General features: G+C 43.4%; 3 protein-coding genes across 3 annotated transcripts in view; all 3 read left to right on the plus strand.

Annotated features, from left to right (window-relative positions):
- Nucleotides 1–18,245, plus strand: part of LOC309702569 (uncharacterized protein) — a 1,256,944-nt gene that overhangs the window by 99,153 nt on the left and 1,139,546 nt on the right.
- The window catches only part of LOC309702577 (protein NLRC3-like), a 137,481-nt gene that overhangs the window by 40,093 nt on the left and 79,143 nt on the right, over nucleotides 1–18,245 (plus strand). The gene's annotated exons all lie outside the window — the stretch shown is intronic.
- On the plus strand, nucleotides 6,349–15,963 carry LOC309697294 (focadhesin-like; the record flags this gene model as incomplete). Its single annotated transcript, XM_082519097.1, has 5 exons — nucleotides 6,349–6,420; nucleotides 13,198–13,299; nucleotides 13,396–13,523; nucleotides 15,409–15,535; nucleotides 15,650–15,963. 5 exons carry the CDS (start codon nucleotides 6,349–6,351, stop codon nucleotides 15,815–15,817), a joined length of 597 nt encoding a protein of 198 aa, XP_082375223.1. The 3' UTR covers nucleotides 15,818–15,963.

An 18,245-nucleotide genomic window follows, 5' to 3' on the forward strand; every position in this document is an offset into this window, starting at 1 on the left:
ATTGTTTGAAGTTTGTCAATAAAAGGCAGCGAGAGGAGGCCATCATTGGGGTTCTTTGTCGTGCTGGACACAGACGAGGCCTCCCTTGTGCAAGTAATGGATCGATCGACTGTCTTGTTTTCTTCATGATGAATAAGTCTCTAGAATTAGCGGGGTTTGTGGAAACACAGACCCAACATAAGCCCTGTAGTTATTTATATGAATTTTGAAGTGTTTGTGAGATAAGAATGATGAAAACTATGTGAGAGCATCGCTATAACTATAATCTCAGTTCACTATTCTGTTTGAATGGCATTAATCACCTTACCATTACTCAAGAATATTATTTTGGAGTTTCAGTAGGCACAGTGATTTACACACTGGTGCCTTCCTGCAAAAACCTGTTCCTGGTATTAACGCCTGTCAGCGGGGGGCTGTATTCCTGTTTTCTCCTACAATCCAAGGGCCCTAAATTTAATTGACCATAGTGTGAATATGAGTGTGTGGTTCTGTCTCTCAGTGATGGACTAGTGGCAGGTCAAGAGGTACCCATGACAGGTGGGATGGGTTCGTGACACCACAGGTTCCTAAGTTGGAGGAGAGGTTAAGAGGATGGATGGATGGATGGTGTTTTAGTGCTGTGACTCTGAGAGAAACTAGATTAGAACTGATGCAAGGTGCAGGGTTCCTTAACCAGTTGAAGAAGCAGGTTTTTGGAAAACTTCAGTAACGACTTGTATTTTAGAAATGTGGCTGTAATTATATAACAGTGGAAGACACAGGCTGCCTTCAAGTGTTCAGGTATCCAAAGCAAAAGCTGATAACATGAAGGAAAGGGGAGATGACCAGAAAGGTATCTTTGAGAGATTTACCAGGAATAATATCAGCAGAAGGCTATGCATATGAAAATTGGTATTCACGAAATCGAAACTGTACATTCAGGCAACAGTTATTAATTTAAATTAATGTTCAAAAATATTTAAAATGAAAGATTTTACTACTTTGTGAAAAGTATTAGTTGATCTTGAATTTAAGGGCATCGACTCATCTTTATAAAGGTGGGACGGGGACCAGAAAAACCCAGAGAAGTAAGTGTTGGAGGGACAGGAATATTTTGCAACTAATTCGCTTATCTGGCCATAGGGAAGTCATTTAATTGGGTATAAAAGGAGCATACTGGAAGAACAGGGCTCTCATTGGTTTACCCATCTACAAACTGTGGCACAATATCAGAATAATGTTCTGCAGTGTAAAATCTTTACTGGGTAAATCTAGTAAAGATCTGAAAACCAACATGATCTTCTGTTACTCAGGTGGCGCGCTGTCATGGAAATCATTGCATGGGTTTAGGAACACCTGCACGTTCTGCCTGTGAACACTGACATATCCAAATGGTCTGAGCTGAAGTTTGTTATCAGTGTTTAAAAAGGCTGCATCTCTGATGGTTGGCATTAGATCAGTGCCTATGGAATTGGCACCTTGCACATTTGGAAAGGAACCAAGACTGAATTATATACACAGGTTTTAGAGCAACATGCTCCCATGGAGATGATGTCTTTTACATGTTTATGGAGGATGTTGCTAAGCTGCACACTACAGCAGGGCTTTGTAGTGGAAGACCGCAAGTTCTGCACCAGATATTTGATGATATTTGTGACATCACGAGAGGAAAAGCCGCAGGACTGTTGAGCAGCTCTGTCCCTTATATCAGACAGAAATGGGACAACGATGCTCTCCGAAAAGTCCAGCACCTGGTCTCCTCAGTTCCCAGGTGTTTATGGATGGTTGTTGAAAGTAGAGGTGATGTTGGAAACATGGCCATGCTGCAAGCTTTTTGGGATGTTGCTGCCACCAAATTCACAATGAGCTCATTTGTTTTCTATGTTGCGTTATGAGTAAAGTATGGGTTCATGAGATTTGGAGGAGGTAAAGTTTTTTGAACAGCATGTATAACTTTAACTGAGCTTCCTTAGTCTTTCTTAGCCTGCTGCAGTTACAGTTACAGCCGCGTATCTGTTACAGTGAACCTGCCGTCAGCTGTATAACGTTAGCATTAGCTTGTGTTGATGCTAAGCTGCTATTAGCAGGTCCTGTTCAGCGCTAAGTTGTGTCCGGACGACTTTACAGTTTAGTTTTCTCCGATCACCAGATAACTGTGGATGGCCTCGTGTGTACGGAAGCTTCGTGGTGAAGCGCTTTGGCCTGTGGGAAATGTAGGAAACACCAGGACGAGCTGCGCACCGCAGTAAACAAACATGCTGCTCTGTCTTGGGTGGTTGGCTTTGCCATTTCCAGATTGAGCGTTGTTATATATCTGGGGGATTACTCCTGATTAATCATTTGAGCTGTCACGTACTATGTGGCTGTATCAGTGTGAGTGCAGCTCATCATGGTGTGTCGCACTAATTTAATAACAGTAGATGTTAGCCTGATGTCCTCTTAGAGACCAACAGAGCAACGCTGCTGATTTTATTTTTGTATTTTATAGTTTGAAAGTGACACTTGGGACACAATGAGTGTGCGTCCCAATGTATTGTGCTCCTTCAGACACAGATCCACACAGCATGTGTATATAAACCATGGAAGAAGCAGAGCTTTCATAGTGACACACTGCTTAGCTTCACAGTGTGTGTGACACAGGTGGGTCACTTGGATGGGCAGAGGTGAGGCCTGGTAAAAAGCTACAGCTGTAAACTGTGACAGTGCTCATATAGGGGGCTGTTGGGGTTGTCTCACTTTTGGATGCAGGCTCCAGGGGCCGTTAGGGGAATTGCAGTTTTTGGCACTTCTGCACAGGTTTCAGTTTTCAGCCCTGGAGGTGCCGCCTGATATGAGGTGACACTTTTGTCTTTGTCCTCTCACCGTCTGTGAGAGGTGGGTATCCACCATGTGAGTCCCTCCCTCTCCACCAGTCGGTCAGACGTCTGCCCGTCCTCCAGTCTGTTTCGGCTAAAAGGGAGATTTTCCTTCCTGCTGTGGCCGAGGGCTTGCTCATTGGGGTAGAGCGGTTAGTGGGATTTTCTCTGTACTTCTTGGTCTGTGCCTTCACGTGACTGTTGTTGTGATTTGTTGATCACAGAGACCTAAAAGACCTGGTGACCTCTAATTTCCTGCTTCTAAATCCAGACAGAGGCTGTTGTGCTCGGCCCTAAAACTCTTAGAAACAGCATCATCGTGGCCTCCAGTGAAGCTGTGAGGAGCCATCTTTGAGCAGATTATATCATTCAGTGTGCACAAACAACCACGTAGGTCTGTGAACTAAGCTGAGAGTGATTCTAGCTGCACGATTGTGAGTCAGTGTTATCAGACAGGTGCCATGAAAAGCCTCAAAGCCTCCAGTTAACCTGAAACGCTGCAGCACGAGTACCAACAGGAAGTAGAAAGAGAGCATATCTGTCACATATTAGCTCCTCTTCACTGACTCCCTGTTAAATCCAAGATTTAAAGTCCTCCTTCTGACAGACGAGGCCTCGAATAATCAGCCTCTGTCGTCTCTTAAAAAGCTTGTAGTACAAAGTTATACTGATAGAGCACTCCCTCCTCAGACTGCAGCCTTATTTGTTGTTGCTAGGTAGAATAGGAGGCAGTGCCTTCAGCTGTCTCTCAGTGGCCCATCTCCTGTGGACCAGCTCCCAGCTTGGATTCACGAGACTCCCCATTTAGTTTTTGTGTTTTTTCTCTAAAGCTTATTGTTAGAACTGGATCAGGTGTCTCTGAGCCGTATCCCAGTAACACTGCAGTAGGAGGGCTGCTGGGAGACTTCATCATCTATCACCATGAGTTCTCTTTGAAAGCTACATATTTCTTATATAAGATAACGTAATCAGGCACTGTTAGCATCTCTGTTTGAACACTTATTAATAGATATACACGACAACACACTGCCACAGTACTAAAATAGTTTAGCAAAGTGCATTTGGAAACAACAATGTACACGTCATGTAAGTTCATATAAAGTTTCATCCAGACTGATCACATGTCTCTGAGGTGAGGAGGAGCAACATCACCTCATTACATCATTTTATTCCCTGTTCACAACCACAGTTTAAATCATGATTCAAGTACAGATTTGAAGCTTTAACAAAAGTATTGCTTTCATTTCTCATAAATATTTTAATGCTCTCACCACATTTATTGGACACATTCATTTTAAATATAAAGATTGTTTTTAATACCTTGATGAAAATCCTTTGCAGATGATGCCTCAGGTCTAAAACTGTATTCCCAGTATTCCCAGTGTGCCTCCTTAGTGTCATGGTAACACGTTGGCTCAGGAAGTGACAAAGCCACTTTTTAAAGGCAAATAAGAAGCTTTAAAAATAAAAGCTGCCATATGAAACAAATGGAGCTTCCTGCTGTGGTGACCCCAGAGTGACTAAAGCATTTCTATAAACTAACACAAGAATAAACGAGAACATATCAAAATGAAAAGTAACTGCCATAAATCTCATGTACTTACACAGAAAAGTCAAAGCTCTGCCCATCAAAGCCCCGACTGTGATGACCTCAGGGCTCCACCACAGCAATCACAGGCTGCCACTGTGCCGCTGAGTGCTCTCCCAAAAAGCCGCGGCCCGTCGGGCTCGTGCAGTCTGAGTGTTGCACAGCAAAGCCTCCGTGGTGTCATTTCTAAAGCATCGTGCTCATGCATTGTTCTGGCTTGTATTGCTAGTGCAGACCTAGCATTACAGCACAGCCTGTATTGTTTGCTGTATAGGCAACATCCTGTAGAAACCGCTGGCACTGTTTGGTTTCAGACTTTCAAACCATTCACAGCCATGAAACAGGACTGAGCTTATTTTCAGCATCACCTAAAATATAATGAAGGCTTTCTTTATGCTGTTGGAACGTCTTCTTCATGTTGGTGACACGTTTGAAAGTGTTCAGATTTAAAGTGCAGTGATGTGTGTGTGTGTGTGTGTGTGTGTGTGTGTGTGGTGTGTGTGTGTGTGGTGTGTGTGTGTGTGTGCACTGTCACGCTGCTCTGACTGGTCAGTGACTCTGTTCTACATATTGTAGTAAATAAGCTGTTGATAAGATGAACAGGTGCTGACTTACCTGTTCCTGTTTTTGGGAGCCAGTAAACAGGCTGCTGGTAGCAGGTGGACAGTACAGCCTGGCTTATCGTTATGGTAACAGCAGGTGGGTGGGACTGGGTGTGTTTGGGGAGGGGCTTGGGTTACTGTGTTAGTATATTAATAGTATTCAAAAACAATATGTGTTTACTGATGCTGCTCATCCCCTCATTGTTTAGTATATGTAATAAATAATTGTTATTATTATCAATATTATTATCAGGTTAAGTGAAATTCATTCAGTCCAACTCAAAGAGAATTTCTATTTGTGCAAAATATTCCGTTTGCATAACATCAAGAAGCATAAATTCTTATTAAAATATATAAGAAAACCAAAGTGTTGTTTAGTTCGTGGGTGGATGGCTGAAGGGTAATCTTGGTTTCCTTTGTTTGGGACAAACATTTGGGAATATTTGTTTGAGAGGAAGAACTTTACATTATATATATTATATATTATATATATTATAACACACGATAACTTTAAATGAATGTCGTGTTTTTAATTCCGCTCCGGACTCGTGAATCTCAACCCAGCAGCAGCGGTAACGTTTGCACGTCCTCTCCCGTTAATGCGGCAGGTAAATAATCAACTAACAGTGCACATTATGTTAGCGCGATCTGCCTTATTACAAACCTGCCATCACTGTGCATTTAGTGACCATGATGAGACAGACAGAGTCTGGCTCAGATGCTGGCAGTTCTCGCTGCAGTCTGCCGGTAGCGTCTCCTTTCAGGCCAGGATAGACGAACGTCACCGAGCAGTGACTCAGTTTGTGGTCAAAGGCTTGCACCGATTTTCGGTAAGTGAATGTGTTTAATTGTAGGGACATTACTGGATATTCTTGTGTAATTGCTACAGAATAATTTGTTACACTTTGTTATTGCTACAGGAGAATATTTATTTTATTATTTTACATTTACATATTTCTTTCCTGGGGACCCTGTGACACCCATTGAAGAGCCGTAGGCTGTGGATCTCTTAAGATCTCACTGTTGGGTTTGTAAGGCCATGTTACTCCTAAATTTCTACCTTGTTCAAAGAGAAGATATAAAACAAAGTTCTGAGCTAATCGACCTTAGTGTTCTCCTTTTTTAAACAGAATCGATAAAGAATCGAAAATGGAACCGGAATCGTGAAAATCTTATCAATACCCATCCCTATTTGTCGGTACTGCGCAAAGTGGCCAACAATCCAGCAGCAGCGACCGATTGGCTGTTGGCGGTCAGCTCCGCCCTGTCGTCCAGCCAGCGCCTGTCCTCCTCTCTTGTCCTGATTGTGACTTATCTCATCATCATGGGTCAGGAAAACATCTGCCAGCTGGCTTTGAAAGCAAGCCAGGCTGTCGCTGCTGCCGACCCCTGCCAGGTAGATAACCCACACAACTGTTCTCTTAAATCTGTGGACTGAATATAAAGTAATGCATGTTGTTCCCTCTGACATGCAGATATGTTGTATGTAAGGGAGCTAGCTTGTGTTTGTCTTTTTAAGAGCAGGAAACACATGTTGATAACCTGGTGTTTTGGCACCAACACATGACTTTGAAATGGTTCAGATCAGCAGGAAGATAAAAGCTGTCACTGCTGTGTGATTGCTGCTGATCTGCTGCCGTATAAAGGGAGAGGTTAGGGAGTGCTCTAAGGGGACAGACCTCCCTCTGGACTTGTGTTGGAGTCACTAGCTGCAGATGAAGTGTGAAGTTTACCCCTCATTACTCAAGCGTGCACCGGGCCCCAGAGGATTCACCTTCTGCTCTAATTGCTCCCAGAGTGCTGCACACACTGGTGTTTGGATGCACTGGTTGAAGGTTGTTGGCATATTTGAGTCCTCTGGAGATCTCTGCTCGCTCGTACTTGTCATGTTAAACGTGCAGCAGCAGGTCTTTGTTACAGGAAAAGCCAGAAGCTAACCACTATGAAACCTAAATGATGATTTACTGCAGTGATTTTGATTCAAAGTGATGTTTTTGGCTCGACAGCATTAAACGTGTCATCGCTCAGCTTTATTTTCTTTGCCCCTCCCTCTCGCTCTCGGGCCGTGCAGGTGAAGCGGTCGCTCTGCAACAGTTAAGGCTCGGAGTGCCATTAGGTGTGTGGTGGTAATTAAGCTGTGACACTGCACAGCAGCGTGGTGTGTCTAAGGACCGTGATGCTGTCTCACTGTTTCCTTATTTGTAACCTGTCTCATACTAAAGTGTCAGGACTTCATGTGTGATCTTTGAAGCTTTAACTGACTGCAGAGTACAAGATGGGCACCACACATTTAGTATCACAAGGGCAGACTCAATCCTGCTCTATCTGTTTATGCTGAACATCCTGTGAAGCTGTCAGTTTGTGTGCACGTACAGGTCAGTGATGCAGCCTCTGTACGGTCTGACAAAGTGCATTTAATGTTTGGTTGGTGTGTTTGCTGATGTGAGTGTTTCCCTCTGCAGGTCCCGCCCCTCGTGCTGCTTCTTTTGTTCAAACTGACCAAAGAAAAGAATCCTGGCTCACGCTGTTCTCACAAGCCTGCCAAACCTCGGCACTCATAAGGTACGACTAAGAAGAACCTGTACTGACTGTGAGCGTCTGGAGACGGGGCTGGAACATCAGCAGCACCTTTCTACTTCATCTGAGCGCTCACAGTGTGTTTTAGTCCATCATACACACATGTGAGCTTTTATCTGTGGGGTCATCCAGGTCATGTAGTCTGAGGAGCTTTTCTTCATCCAGGAGGATGTCTGTACTTTTGCACAAGGTGAAGTGTTTGCTATGTGCCAGGGAGCTGGGATATAACAACAACACCTCATCCATGCTTAGGCACTACAGAGCTTTGCATGAGAATAAGGGGAACACCGATTGTGGAGCAAGACCAGGTGAGCCATCAAATGTCATGATAATATAGCATGCAGTAATGTTACTAAATGATATAACAATATTATACAGCTGTAATAAGTTACGTGTGTGATATTTATATTTGTGCTTTGTCTTTATTGTCTTTCCTCAGGAGAACAATCTCAAATAGATGAAGACCAGGGGCCCGTTCTTCGTACCTCGCTAAGTAAGTTAGCTGGATTTGATTGTTGACGATTTCGCGTGATCTTGGATCGTTCGGTTCCCCGAAGCTCATCCGGGACTTGCTGTCATAGCAACAGAGCCGTAAGCGTAAACCTGCTCGGGAGCAGGTTTACTTTATGTAAACAGGATTAGATCGCGGCCACGCAGGTATGTCCGCTTCATTTATACGAAAGCAACAGCGATATTCCACCACTGTTTCACCATAAATAAATAACATCAATGTAACTAAAGATAATGCAGCACTTGATCCTTTTATTGATCTCACACAGATACACACAGGTCATTTCCTAAAAAAAGGGAAATGTACTATTAACATTCTATTACATGTATGTGATTATTACAGATGTAATTCATATTTCAGAGTAGTAATTGTAAATTACTTCGTGTAATCAAGATGAGAGACCACGGCTATAAAAGCGAAGGTGGATTTGGGAAGTCTGTCGCAGCCATGTCCTGTCCGTTTACGCGAGCCACCCATTGTGGAAGGTGCAAGATTGATAAGGAGAGTCCTCAGAATCCAGCGCATATTGCGGGACAGACAGGATCCTTTAGCTCAGCGCGACAGTGTGCTCATTGAGAGATATCGATATTCCCGTGAGGGTATTATTCACTTAACCAACTTGTTGACGAGGGGGTGCAGGACCACCACCTGTCTTTTTTGTGCTCTGCCCTTTTCTTGGTTGCTGTTATGAACAAACAAACAGATTATTTCAGGGTCTCTTTTCAAGAGACTAAAAGCAATATAAGTGATAAATATTACCATTCTGTAGAATATTCTTATATTTCACTTTTACTTGTGCCCATGTTCTAGTGGGTCCTGTTGTGGCTCTAATGTGAAAGGGGATATAATGTAACATAATATAATATAATGCCATATAATATTGGATAATATAGTGTAATATAATACATCTACCCTACTGCCTACTGGTGTTGGCCAGAGGGGCCGATGGCGCGATATGGCAGCCTGGCTTCTGTAAGTCTGCCCCAGGGCAGCTGTGGCTACAACTGTAGCTCGCCTCCACCAGTGTGTGAATGTGAGAGTGAATGAATAGTGGCATTGTAAAGCGCTTTGGGTGCCTTGAAAAGCGCTATATCAATCCACTCCATTATTATTGTTATTATTAAATTACTTACGAGTTTAATTTGTCAGCAACTTTCTGCCAGCCCTCTCTCCTTGCTTTTGCAGCCTTTGCAGTGTTCCCTTGCGTTCTGATTAAACTCTGAAACTCCTGAAATCCCTCACTCAAGAGTTCTTGCTCTGCTGCCAAAAAATACCGAGCGCGCTCCTTCGACATTTTCGCCGACCAATCAGAGGGTTGCCGATCAATGTTTCTACTATCGATGCGTAGCCCCTTTTACGACACCCAGTGATCTCACATTACTTCATCCAGCTGTACTAATCGTCAACAGCAGGTGTGTTCGGAGAACCGGATTAGCGAGCTCACGGTTAGCGCGATGATTTGGTCTTAGATATGTCATTTGATCTTGGATGTAGTAAGCGACGTACGAAGAACGGGCCCCTGGTTAGCATGGTGATTGAGGACTCCCAGCCATTTAGCATTGTGGAGGACAAAGGATTCAAAAGATTTGTTAAATCATTAAATCCTAGCTATGTTCTCCCCACTAAAAAGGCCATAAAAGCAGTGAAAATTTAGTTTTTACAGAATAAAATGTGGGCAGGACTGACGCCTCAGTGTGTAGCTGTCCATACCTCAACGTTACAAAAGCACAACTACTGTCCACACCCCAACCACACCTCACCTCACAGTAAATGATCATTTCCATTTTAAACATTTCCAAATTATCATTTTCCATACTGCCAGTATAAATATACAAAGTATACTGCCATCACTACAATATAGATGTTTTACACACTCCTTTTGTTGTTGACATTTACAGGCTGTGTGCAAAAGGCCACACTCTTCAAATTCATGCCAACTAATATTTTTACGTCCAGTAGATGTCCTACTAGAGCAAATGAAGCTTTAAGAAGCTTTGCGCTGGGATGAACCAATTGGATGAAAAGCTTCAGTGCTTCATGAAGCTTCATCTGCCCATCACTAGGTTTTATTGACCCAAAAATTGTCAATATTACAGTTCTGATCATTTAACAGTATATATCCATAATTTCGTATCTATTAAAAGAAAGCTGACACATGTGAGACTTAATTAGAGATGTAAACAGAGAGTTATGAAACCTGCAGCTGCAGAAGCCAGCGAAAAAAAAAGAGGCAAACACAGCGCGGACCCGACGACACACCAAAATCTGATTCTGACGCGTCGGGTCCGCGCTCTGCGTTTACGTTTGTATGCAGAATCCGTAAACCTGCTCCCAGTTACTGTTTTAGCTGTTTGGTGTTTGACGACATGTTGTGAGGTTTAACCTGAGATGCTGGCGTTTCAGGCATAATAACGTTAATTTACAAATCGACACGGGATTTTAATGAATCAATATCACTTTATTCAATTTAGTATGGATTGTAATCAGAAAAGCGATAATCAAAACCCACCCCTAATCAAGAACTTGCAAAGTAAAAACATGATCAATGTAAGGTAGCCCTTTTGTTATTTACATTTAAAAAGAGGATTAGTGTTACTGTGTGCTGGCTGAGTCGGTTTCTTTTCTTAGAAATAGTTTCTCCTGCCCTGGAGAAAATCCACTTGCATGGAATAGAAGAGGCTGTGGAGTGCAGGAACCACACTGCAAGCTGGTAGATATGCAGGTATTCCTGGGTCCTGCAGACTATCACCCAAAAACAATAAACAAAATTATTTTCTAAACTGTAGCAATGTAATGTACGTATAGTGTCAAATACATTTTTGTAGTCTTCATTAGCTTTAATTCACATGGAAGTGTTCCTAAAGTCATATGCTGTAATGATATTTACATTATGAAAACATGATTTTGGACATTTCAGGTTTTTCACTTCGGCAGATAAAATGAATTGAGCAAAATCAACTCAAAATATTCCCACACGCCATAACGTCCTCTCTTCCTCGCTGGCTCCATATCTGTCAGTGGAATGATCACCTCTTCGCTATCTGTCACCATCAACACACTCCACGAATCCAGTGGATGATTCACTTCCTTATATCCGTTTGAATCAGGTACCGAAGCAGTTACGTGCGTAATGAAGCTTCGGACGTCACTGGTCACGTGACTTTTGCCAAACGAAGCAAGCCTCGACACAGTGCTTCTGAACCAGTGTGTTGTTTTTTTCGACACACGCTCCGGAGCGTCAGCTTCAAGCGGGCCATCACTAGTGCACGCCATATAAACATTGGAAGGTGTGATGGAAAAATAAATACATTTAATAAAGAAACAATATTGAACAATAAGTAGAATATTTTAAAGTAGTGACTGTAAATTAAACTAAAGTGAATCAACGGGTGGTGAGGTGTGGAGCTTACCATGTGTGGCATGCCATCACAACTGCACAAAGTTGGCCTTTATGGAAGAGTGGCAAGAAGAAAGCCATTGTTAACAGAAAACCATAAGAAGTCCCGTTTGCAGTTTGCCACAAGCCATGTGGGGGACACAGCAAACATGTGGAAGAAGGTGCTCTGGTCAGATGAGACCAAAATGCAAAATGCTCTGTGTGGAAAACTAACACTGCACATGACTCTGAACACACCATCCCCACTGTCAGATATGGTGGTGGCAGCATCATGCTCTGGGGGTGCTTCTCTTCAGCAGGGACAGGGAAGCTGGTCAGAGTTGATGGGAAGATGGATGGAGCCAAATACAGGGCAATCTTGGAAGAAAACCTCTTGGAGTCTGCAAAAGACTTGAGACTGGGGCGGAGGTTCACCTTCCAGCATGACAACAACCCTGAACATAAAGCCAGGGCAACAATGGAGTGGTTTAAAACAAAACATATCCATGTGTTAGAATGGCCCAGTCAAAGTCCAGATCTAAATCCAATCGAGAATCTGTGGCAAGATCTGAAAACTGCTGTTCACAAATGCTGTCCATCTAATCTGACTGAGCTGCAGCTGTTTCAAAGAAGAATGGGCAAAGATTTCAGTCTGTAGATGTGCAAAGCTGGTAGAGACAGACCCTAAAAGACTGGCAGCTGGAACTGCAGCAAAAGGTGGTTCTACAAAGTATTGACTCAGGGGGGTGAATAATTACGCACACCCCACTTTGCAGTTATTGATTTGCAAAAAATGTTTGGAATCATGTCTGATTTTCGTTCCACTTCTCACGTGTGCACCACTTTGTGTTGGTCTTTCACCTGGAAGTCCAATGAAACTGATTCATGTTTGTGGCTGTAATGTGACAAAATGTGGGAAAGTTCAAGGGGGCCGAATACTTTTGCAACCCACTGTATTTTACCTACACATACATTCTTGTATTTAGACAACACCTGAGGGATAAAACAAACTGTAAATGTCTCCAGCTGGTGTTAACAGCACCACTAACACATCTGTGCTGATGGGGTGTGTGTATCTGTGATCTACAGCTCATGTCTGTCACATCAAATGCAGCTGAGTTTATGTAGATCCATAAAGCACAGCTGATCGTCCTGCGCTGTCTGTGGTCCTGAAATGAACCTAATAAACAAAGATGTGTTTTTGAGGTTTATCAGTGTAAAAGCAGAGATCAGACTGATGTCCATCAAATCTCTGTGATGCCATCTCTGTGCACAAATGAATGGCACAATATCAAGAGCAACAAATCAAACACTGCATTAAACAAACTGTGCTAAATATTAGCACCATTAGCAGGGCACTGTGTGTGGCAAATGTTGGTAAATCAGTTTGTGCACATAACTGAAATGTTCCCCTCTCGATGTTTAGCACTTTGACAAAGGAACAAAGAGAAATTCCCACGTCTTCCACACAGTTTTCTCTGTGTGAACACAGACAGTGTTTCTTGTACCCAGTTTGTAGGAGCTGGGATTGGACTCCACCACAGCAGCCTCTGTGTGGGATAGATGCAGTGCTCTGTAGTATAAAGCACTCTGTCAGTGAGCTGGACTCTCCAAACCAGCAGTCATCGTCTAACATCTGCCTTCTTCAGCTGTAACCGTGTGTTTCTCTTGTAAACTTGGCTCTGATCGTATGTGCTGTAATATTCCAGCTTTGCTTCCCGATCGTGCTGCACAGTCTGCACATGCTGGCCGGCTCCCCCAAGCTGAGAGCAGTGGGACTGCGCCTCATGACCGCTCTGTGGAAAAAACAGGTTTGCAATAATAACGCATTACTATAAATGTCATATTCATGTGTTCAAAGCTTCTGTTTGTCTTTGATTGTGTGCTGCTTTGGTCATGTCTGTAAGGACCGGGTCTACCCAGAGCTGCAGCATCTAATGAGCCAGCAGGACAGCAGGGTGGTGCTGGGGAGGGACGCCCAGTGGGAGCAGATCCTGGCCAGGGCCGCCTGTGTCAGGGACATCTGCAGAGAGAGGTGGGTCCTCCCATACTTACAGAAACAGTGGGCACTTCCTACATTCACTGGTTCATTCATTCAGTGGACTTTGCATGCACAGTGCAGACAGTGTGAGCTTCCAACACCAGGATTCTTCATCTTCCCTTCTAATGAGTAATAATCACTGACTGGACTCTTCATAGATGTTTCTGCTCAGCAAGCTGATGAAAGTTCAGAAACATAGAAATATTTGTTTTTTCAGTCACATCACATCAACTTTGCTTGTTAAGATAAATGAATGCACTTTGTAGCTTTGCAGTGAATGAAGCCTCAGCTCAACGCTCCACTGAGTCCCTGTTTCTCCAAAAATCAGCAGGAGTCCAGTTTTAAATATTTCCGTACAAATGTCCAGAGCAGCTACACGTGCCTGAATCCAGAAGGATCAAAGTCTTACAAAGTTCAGTTCAAACAGAGAGACTGAGAGGCAGCTAACTTCCTGTCTCTGCCAGACTATCAAAATAAAAGCATACATTTGAAGCAAAAGAAATCCAACTATGTCAGTCTGTAAGCACTGCTTCCCATATAATACAACTCTAAGCAAGTGAGCCATAACTTTATAGTTTTAACTTTAATCCAAACTATATTCATCATATAAACTCCACAAACTGCATCCAGGCCTTTATGGCCTTTATGTGTGTTGATGAAATAAAACGATGATTTTATTTGATTATTTCCTTTGTTCTAACCAGCTGGTGCACACTGTCCATCCTCCCGGGGCCTGTTACGCCTGCTAACATGTACATGCAGCTTTTTTAGCAGCATTAGTGAAAACCTGGGAAACCCTCTGGATATATGCTACAGTACAAATTTAGCAAATCATTGAGCTGTTTCGTTGTTTTCACAAATGCTTACGTTTTTCTTCCCCTGCCAGTGGCGGACTCCCTCAGGTATCGGTGCGTTGGTGGTTCTTTGTGTCTGGGGGTGGGCGTCCAGGTACACACTGGCTCACTCCTTGGCGGCCGCTTATCGGGGCCTGGAACCTGGGGCTCGCTCGGGCCACTTCGGAGGTGGGGTGCCCCCGGCCTCTCGGCCTGGGGCTCGGTCACTCAGGCACAGCTGGCTGCCGGCGGAGCTCACGGGCGCGTCACTGCAACTCCCCCTGGCTTCTGTGGCGCGGCTGCCCCTCTGTTGGTCTTCCATGGTCTCTTGTGTTCTGGGGGCCTCTGGATGTCTGGAGTTTTGATCTCCTCCATACCTGCTTCATACCCTGGAGGACGGGGCTGTGGCCCCCCCACACTCCCTAGCAGATCGTTACATGGAGAAACCTTTGGAATACAAGCACGCTGATCCACACAGGTATGCACACAGGTGTTCACTGCTCGTGGACTTAAATTACACCTTTCTTGGCTGCTACTTCGAAGCACATCTGTCCTGCGTGCTGCACAACAACATTGAATATTTAGTATTTACTGCTGTTTACACTAAGCTAGATTAATGCGATGGTGTTGTGTTTAGTATGTTGCTTTGTTTTTTTTGGTTTTTTTTGCTTGTTTTCTATTCTTCTCTCAACAGGTGATCCAGGAGATTTTTATTTTTTTTGTTTTGTATTGTTTAACATTGTAACATGTAACATTGTTTTTCCTTTCCTTCCTCTTTCTTTCTCCCTTTCCTATCCCTCACTCATGTCTGTCAAAAAAAAAAAACAACAACAACAAAAACAACAACAACAACAAATGCTTACGTTTGCTTTTATTGTAAAACATTTGCAGCCATAAGAGTTTGCAATGATAAGAAGCTGTGTTTGGCATTTACTTACTTACACGTGTCCTGGCACTTTTAATGCTTTTTTCTTAAATAAAAATGGTAACAAAATTAGAAGAAACACATTTCCCACTTTGTTCACGCTGATGTGTGTGTTAACCAGGCCTTACCAGCATGCAGGGGACATGGTGGCTGCCATTTCACTCACTTTAAAACAGTGCAACAGACCAGACCTGGCAACCCCGGCTGCTCTCGTCCTGCAGGGACTACAGGAGCTGTGTCGAGCAGAGGTACCTCGCCTGTCTCCATTTGTCTCTTTAAATTCAGGAATCATCATTTTTCTGGATCATAACTTTTGAATCTTTTCCAAAGTTCTGGTCTTAAAACAAATCTTTCTTTCTCAGGTGGTGGATATTATCTCAGCATGGAGAACTGTTTGGCCTGAGCTCAGCTGTCACTCACAGCCAGAGGTGGTTCAAGCCATCGCTGAGCTTTTGGCTCTGGTGCCTCAGCTCACAGTTAAATCAGAGCAGTACGAGGTGCGTCGTAACGTTCATGTTGCTCTGTGTTGAGGAGCTAACAGAGCGACACAGGAACTCCACCAGGTTATGTTTTTCTCTGTGGTTCTGTCTGTAAACAGGACTCTCACCAGCTGTTTGTATATTCTAACCTCACTGTAGAGTCACATCTCTACATCACTGTGTTTGGTAGCTAAAGTTAGCACATCAATGTAAAGCTGGGTAGAAGCACAAAGTACAGACGTGTGAGGGTCCAGTCCTCAGATTCCTGCTCTGGTCGGACTTCACAGTAACTAATAAATGGATCAGCGAGTGTGAGCATCTTTTTAAAAACAGAAGTTTTGCTAATTTGTTGCTCTGGAGGATTCAACACAGTGCAGCAGTGGCCGTCCCAGCAGATGAATCCTAGACCATGCAGTGCTGCTTGTTGGAAAGCTCTCCTCCTCTCTAACAATGATATGGCAGTACAGCTTAGGTTTGCAAAGTTGCATCTAAACAAACACAAGACCAAAGGCCAAAACCAAACATGGCGTATTAGCACAGGACATCTGATAGACTCCCCCCCATCATCCTGACTGACACCCCCATCACCTCTGTGGACTCATTCCGATTCCTGGGTACCACCATCACCCAGGACCTGAAGTGGGAGCCCACCATCACCTCCGTCATTATGAAAGCCCAGCAGAGGATGTACTTCCTGAGGCAGCTGAAGAAATTCAACCTGCCAACACGGACGATGATGCAGTTCTACACTGCAATCATCGAGTCCATCCTCACCTCCTCCATCACCGTGTGGTACGCTGGAGCCACTATCAGGGACAAACAGAGACTGCAGCGTGTTGTGCGCTCTGCTGAGAAGGTGATTGGCTGCAGACTCCCATCTCTGCAGGACCTGTACACCTCCAGGACACTGGGGCGTGCAGCTCGGATCTCAGCTGACCCTTCTCACCCTGGACACAGTCTGTTTGACCTGCTCCCCTCAGGCAGGAGGCTCCGGTCCATTCGCACCAGAACCTCTCGCCATAAGAACAGTTTCTTCCCCTCTGCTGTCGGACACATGAACAATAACCGTATGACTGTTCCCACCACTAACACATGACCCTACGCTGTGTCACTGCATCATTCCATGTTTGCACTGATCACCACCTGCACTCATGTATATATCATGTATATATCTATCTACTTAGCACTTTTAATTCTTATTCTTATTTTTATTTTTATATCTATTTAAGCATTTATGACAGTATGATTGCACTAAGCACCGCAGCAATTTCCTAATGTTGTAAACCTGCTCAACATTTGGCAATAAAACCCTTTCTGATTCTGATTCTGATAGGGATGCTTTTGGGTTGCAGCCACAGGACCTGCGCAGCACCTTGCAGTCACTGAGTCAGACACAAATTTCTCTGCTGTGTGAACTTAAGCTTAGAGAAAATCGGTGAATGTGAAATAAAACCAACGGCTAAACCTCCTTAGGAAACTCAACTCCTTTGGAGTCAGCACACCCATCATGATGACTTTTTACTACGCCTTCCTGGAAAGCATCATGACCTTCTCCATCAGCTGCTGGTCCCACTCCCTCAGCCTTCATACAGGAACAGACTGCAGCATCAGTGTGCTCTAAAATCATTGGCCTGCCTGTCAGAACTCTGGCAGGTTGTCATCAACAGGCCCTTAGACACGCTGCCAAAATCATCAACGACCCCTCTCACATTCTTCACCCTGCATTTCAATGGCTCCCCTCTGGGCGACGCCTCCGCTGCATTTCCTGCAGGACTGAGAGGAGGAGGAGTGCCACCTTTGTCCCCAAAGCAGCTCTGCTTTTTAACTCCAGCTGATAAGAACATTTCCCACACCAGAAACATAAACTACACTCTTATACTACCAACACTTTACTCACTTTTAGTCACTTACAGTTATTTATTCACCTTCAGTCACTTTAATTTTAAAACTGTGTAATTTTAAAACTGTATATTCTGTGTATTTATTATCTCACTTTTATTGTGCTTATCTTCAACGTCATGCTGCTCTGTTGTATGTTAATTGGCCCTTGGGGATAAATAAAGTCTCTCTGATTCTGGTCTTGTTTTTTTATATATTGGTAGTTTGATAGGTTTCGTATTTGTTTTCTTTTACATCATATTAAAATGTATAAATATATAGATTTAAATATATTTGTGTATTCATGTCTGGATTGTGTTTGGTTTTCTTTTATTTATTTCTGCAGTGGTTGTTGTGTATTACTATTTAAATTGTCTTTTTTCCATTATTGTAATTGTGTCTAAAGTTTGATTTGAATGAAAGTTACACTCAAATGCTTTCAGTGTTGCTGTGTTGAGTGTTTGCATGTTTAATGTTTGTATGGAAGACACAGAAAGACATTCGGCTAAAGAAATCTGTGCTAGAGGGACTTTAAAAAAATAAATAAACAGAATGTAAATAATGATGTTTAGTGTTTGAGATGGAAGCTGTTTCTACAGGA

This window comes from Aulonocara stuartgranti (assembly GCF_965226115.1).
Source record: "Aulonocara stuartgranti genome assembly, chromosome: 3".
NCBI classification, from domain to species: domain Eukaryota; kingdom Metazoa; phylum Chordata; class Actinopteri; order Cichliformes; family Cichlidae; genus Aulonocara; species Aulonocara stuartgranti.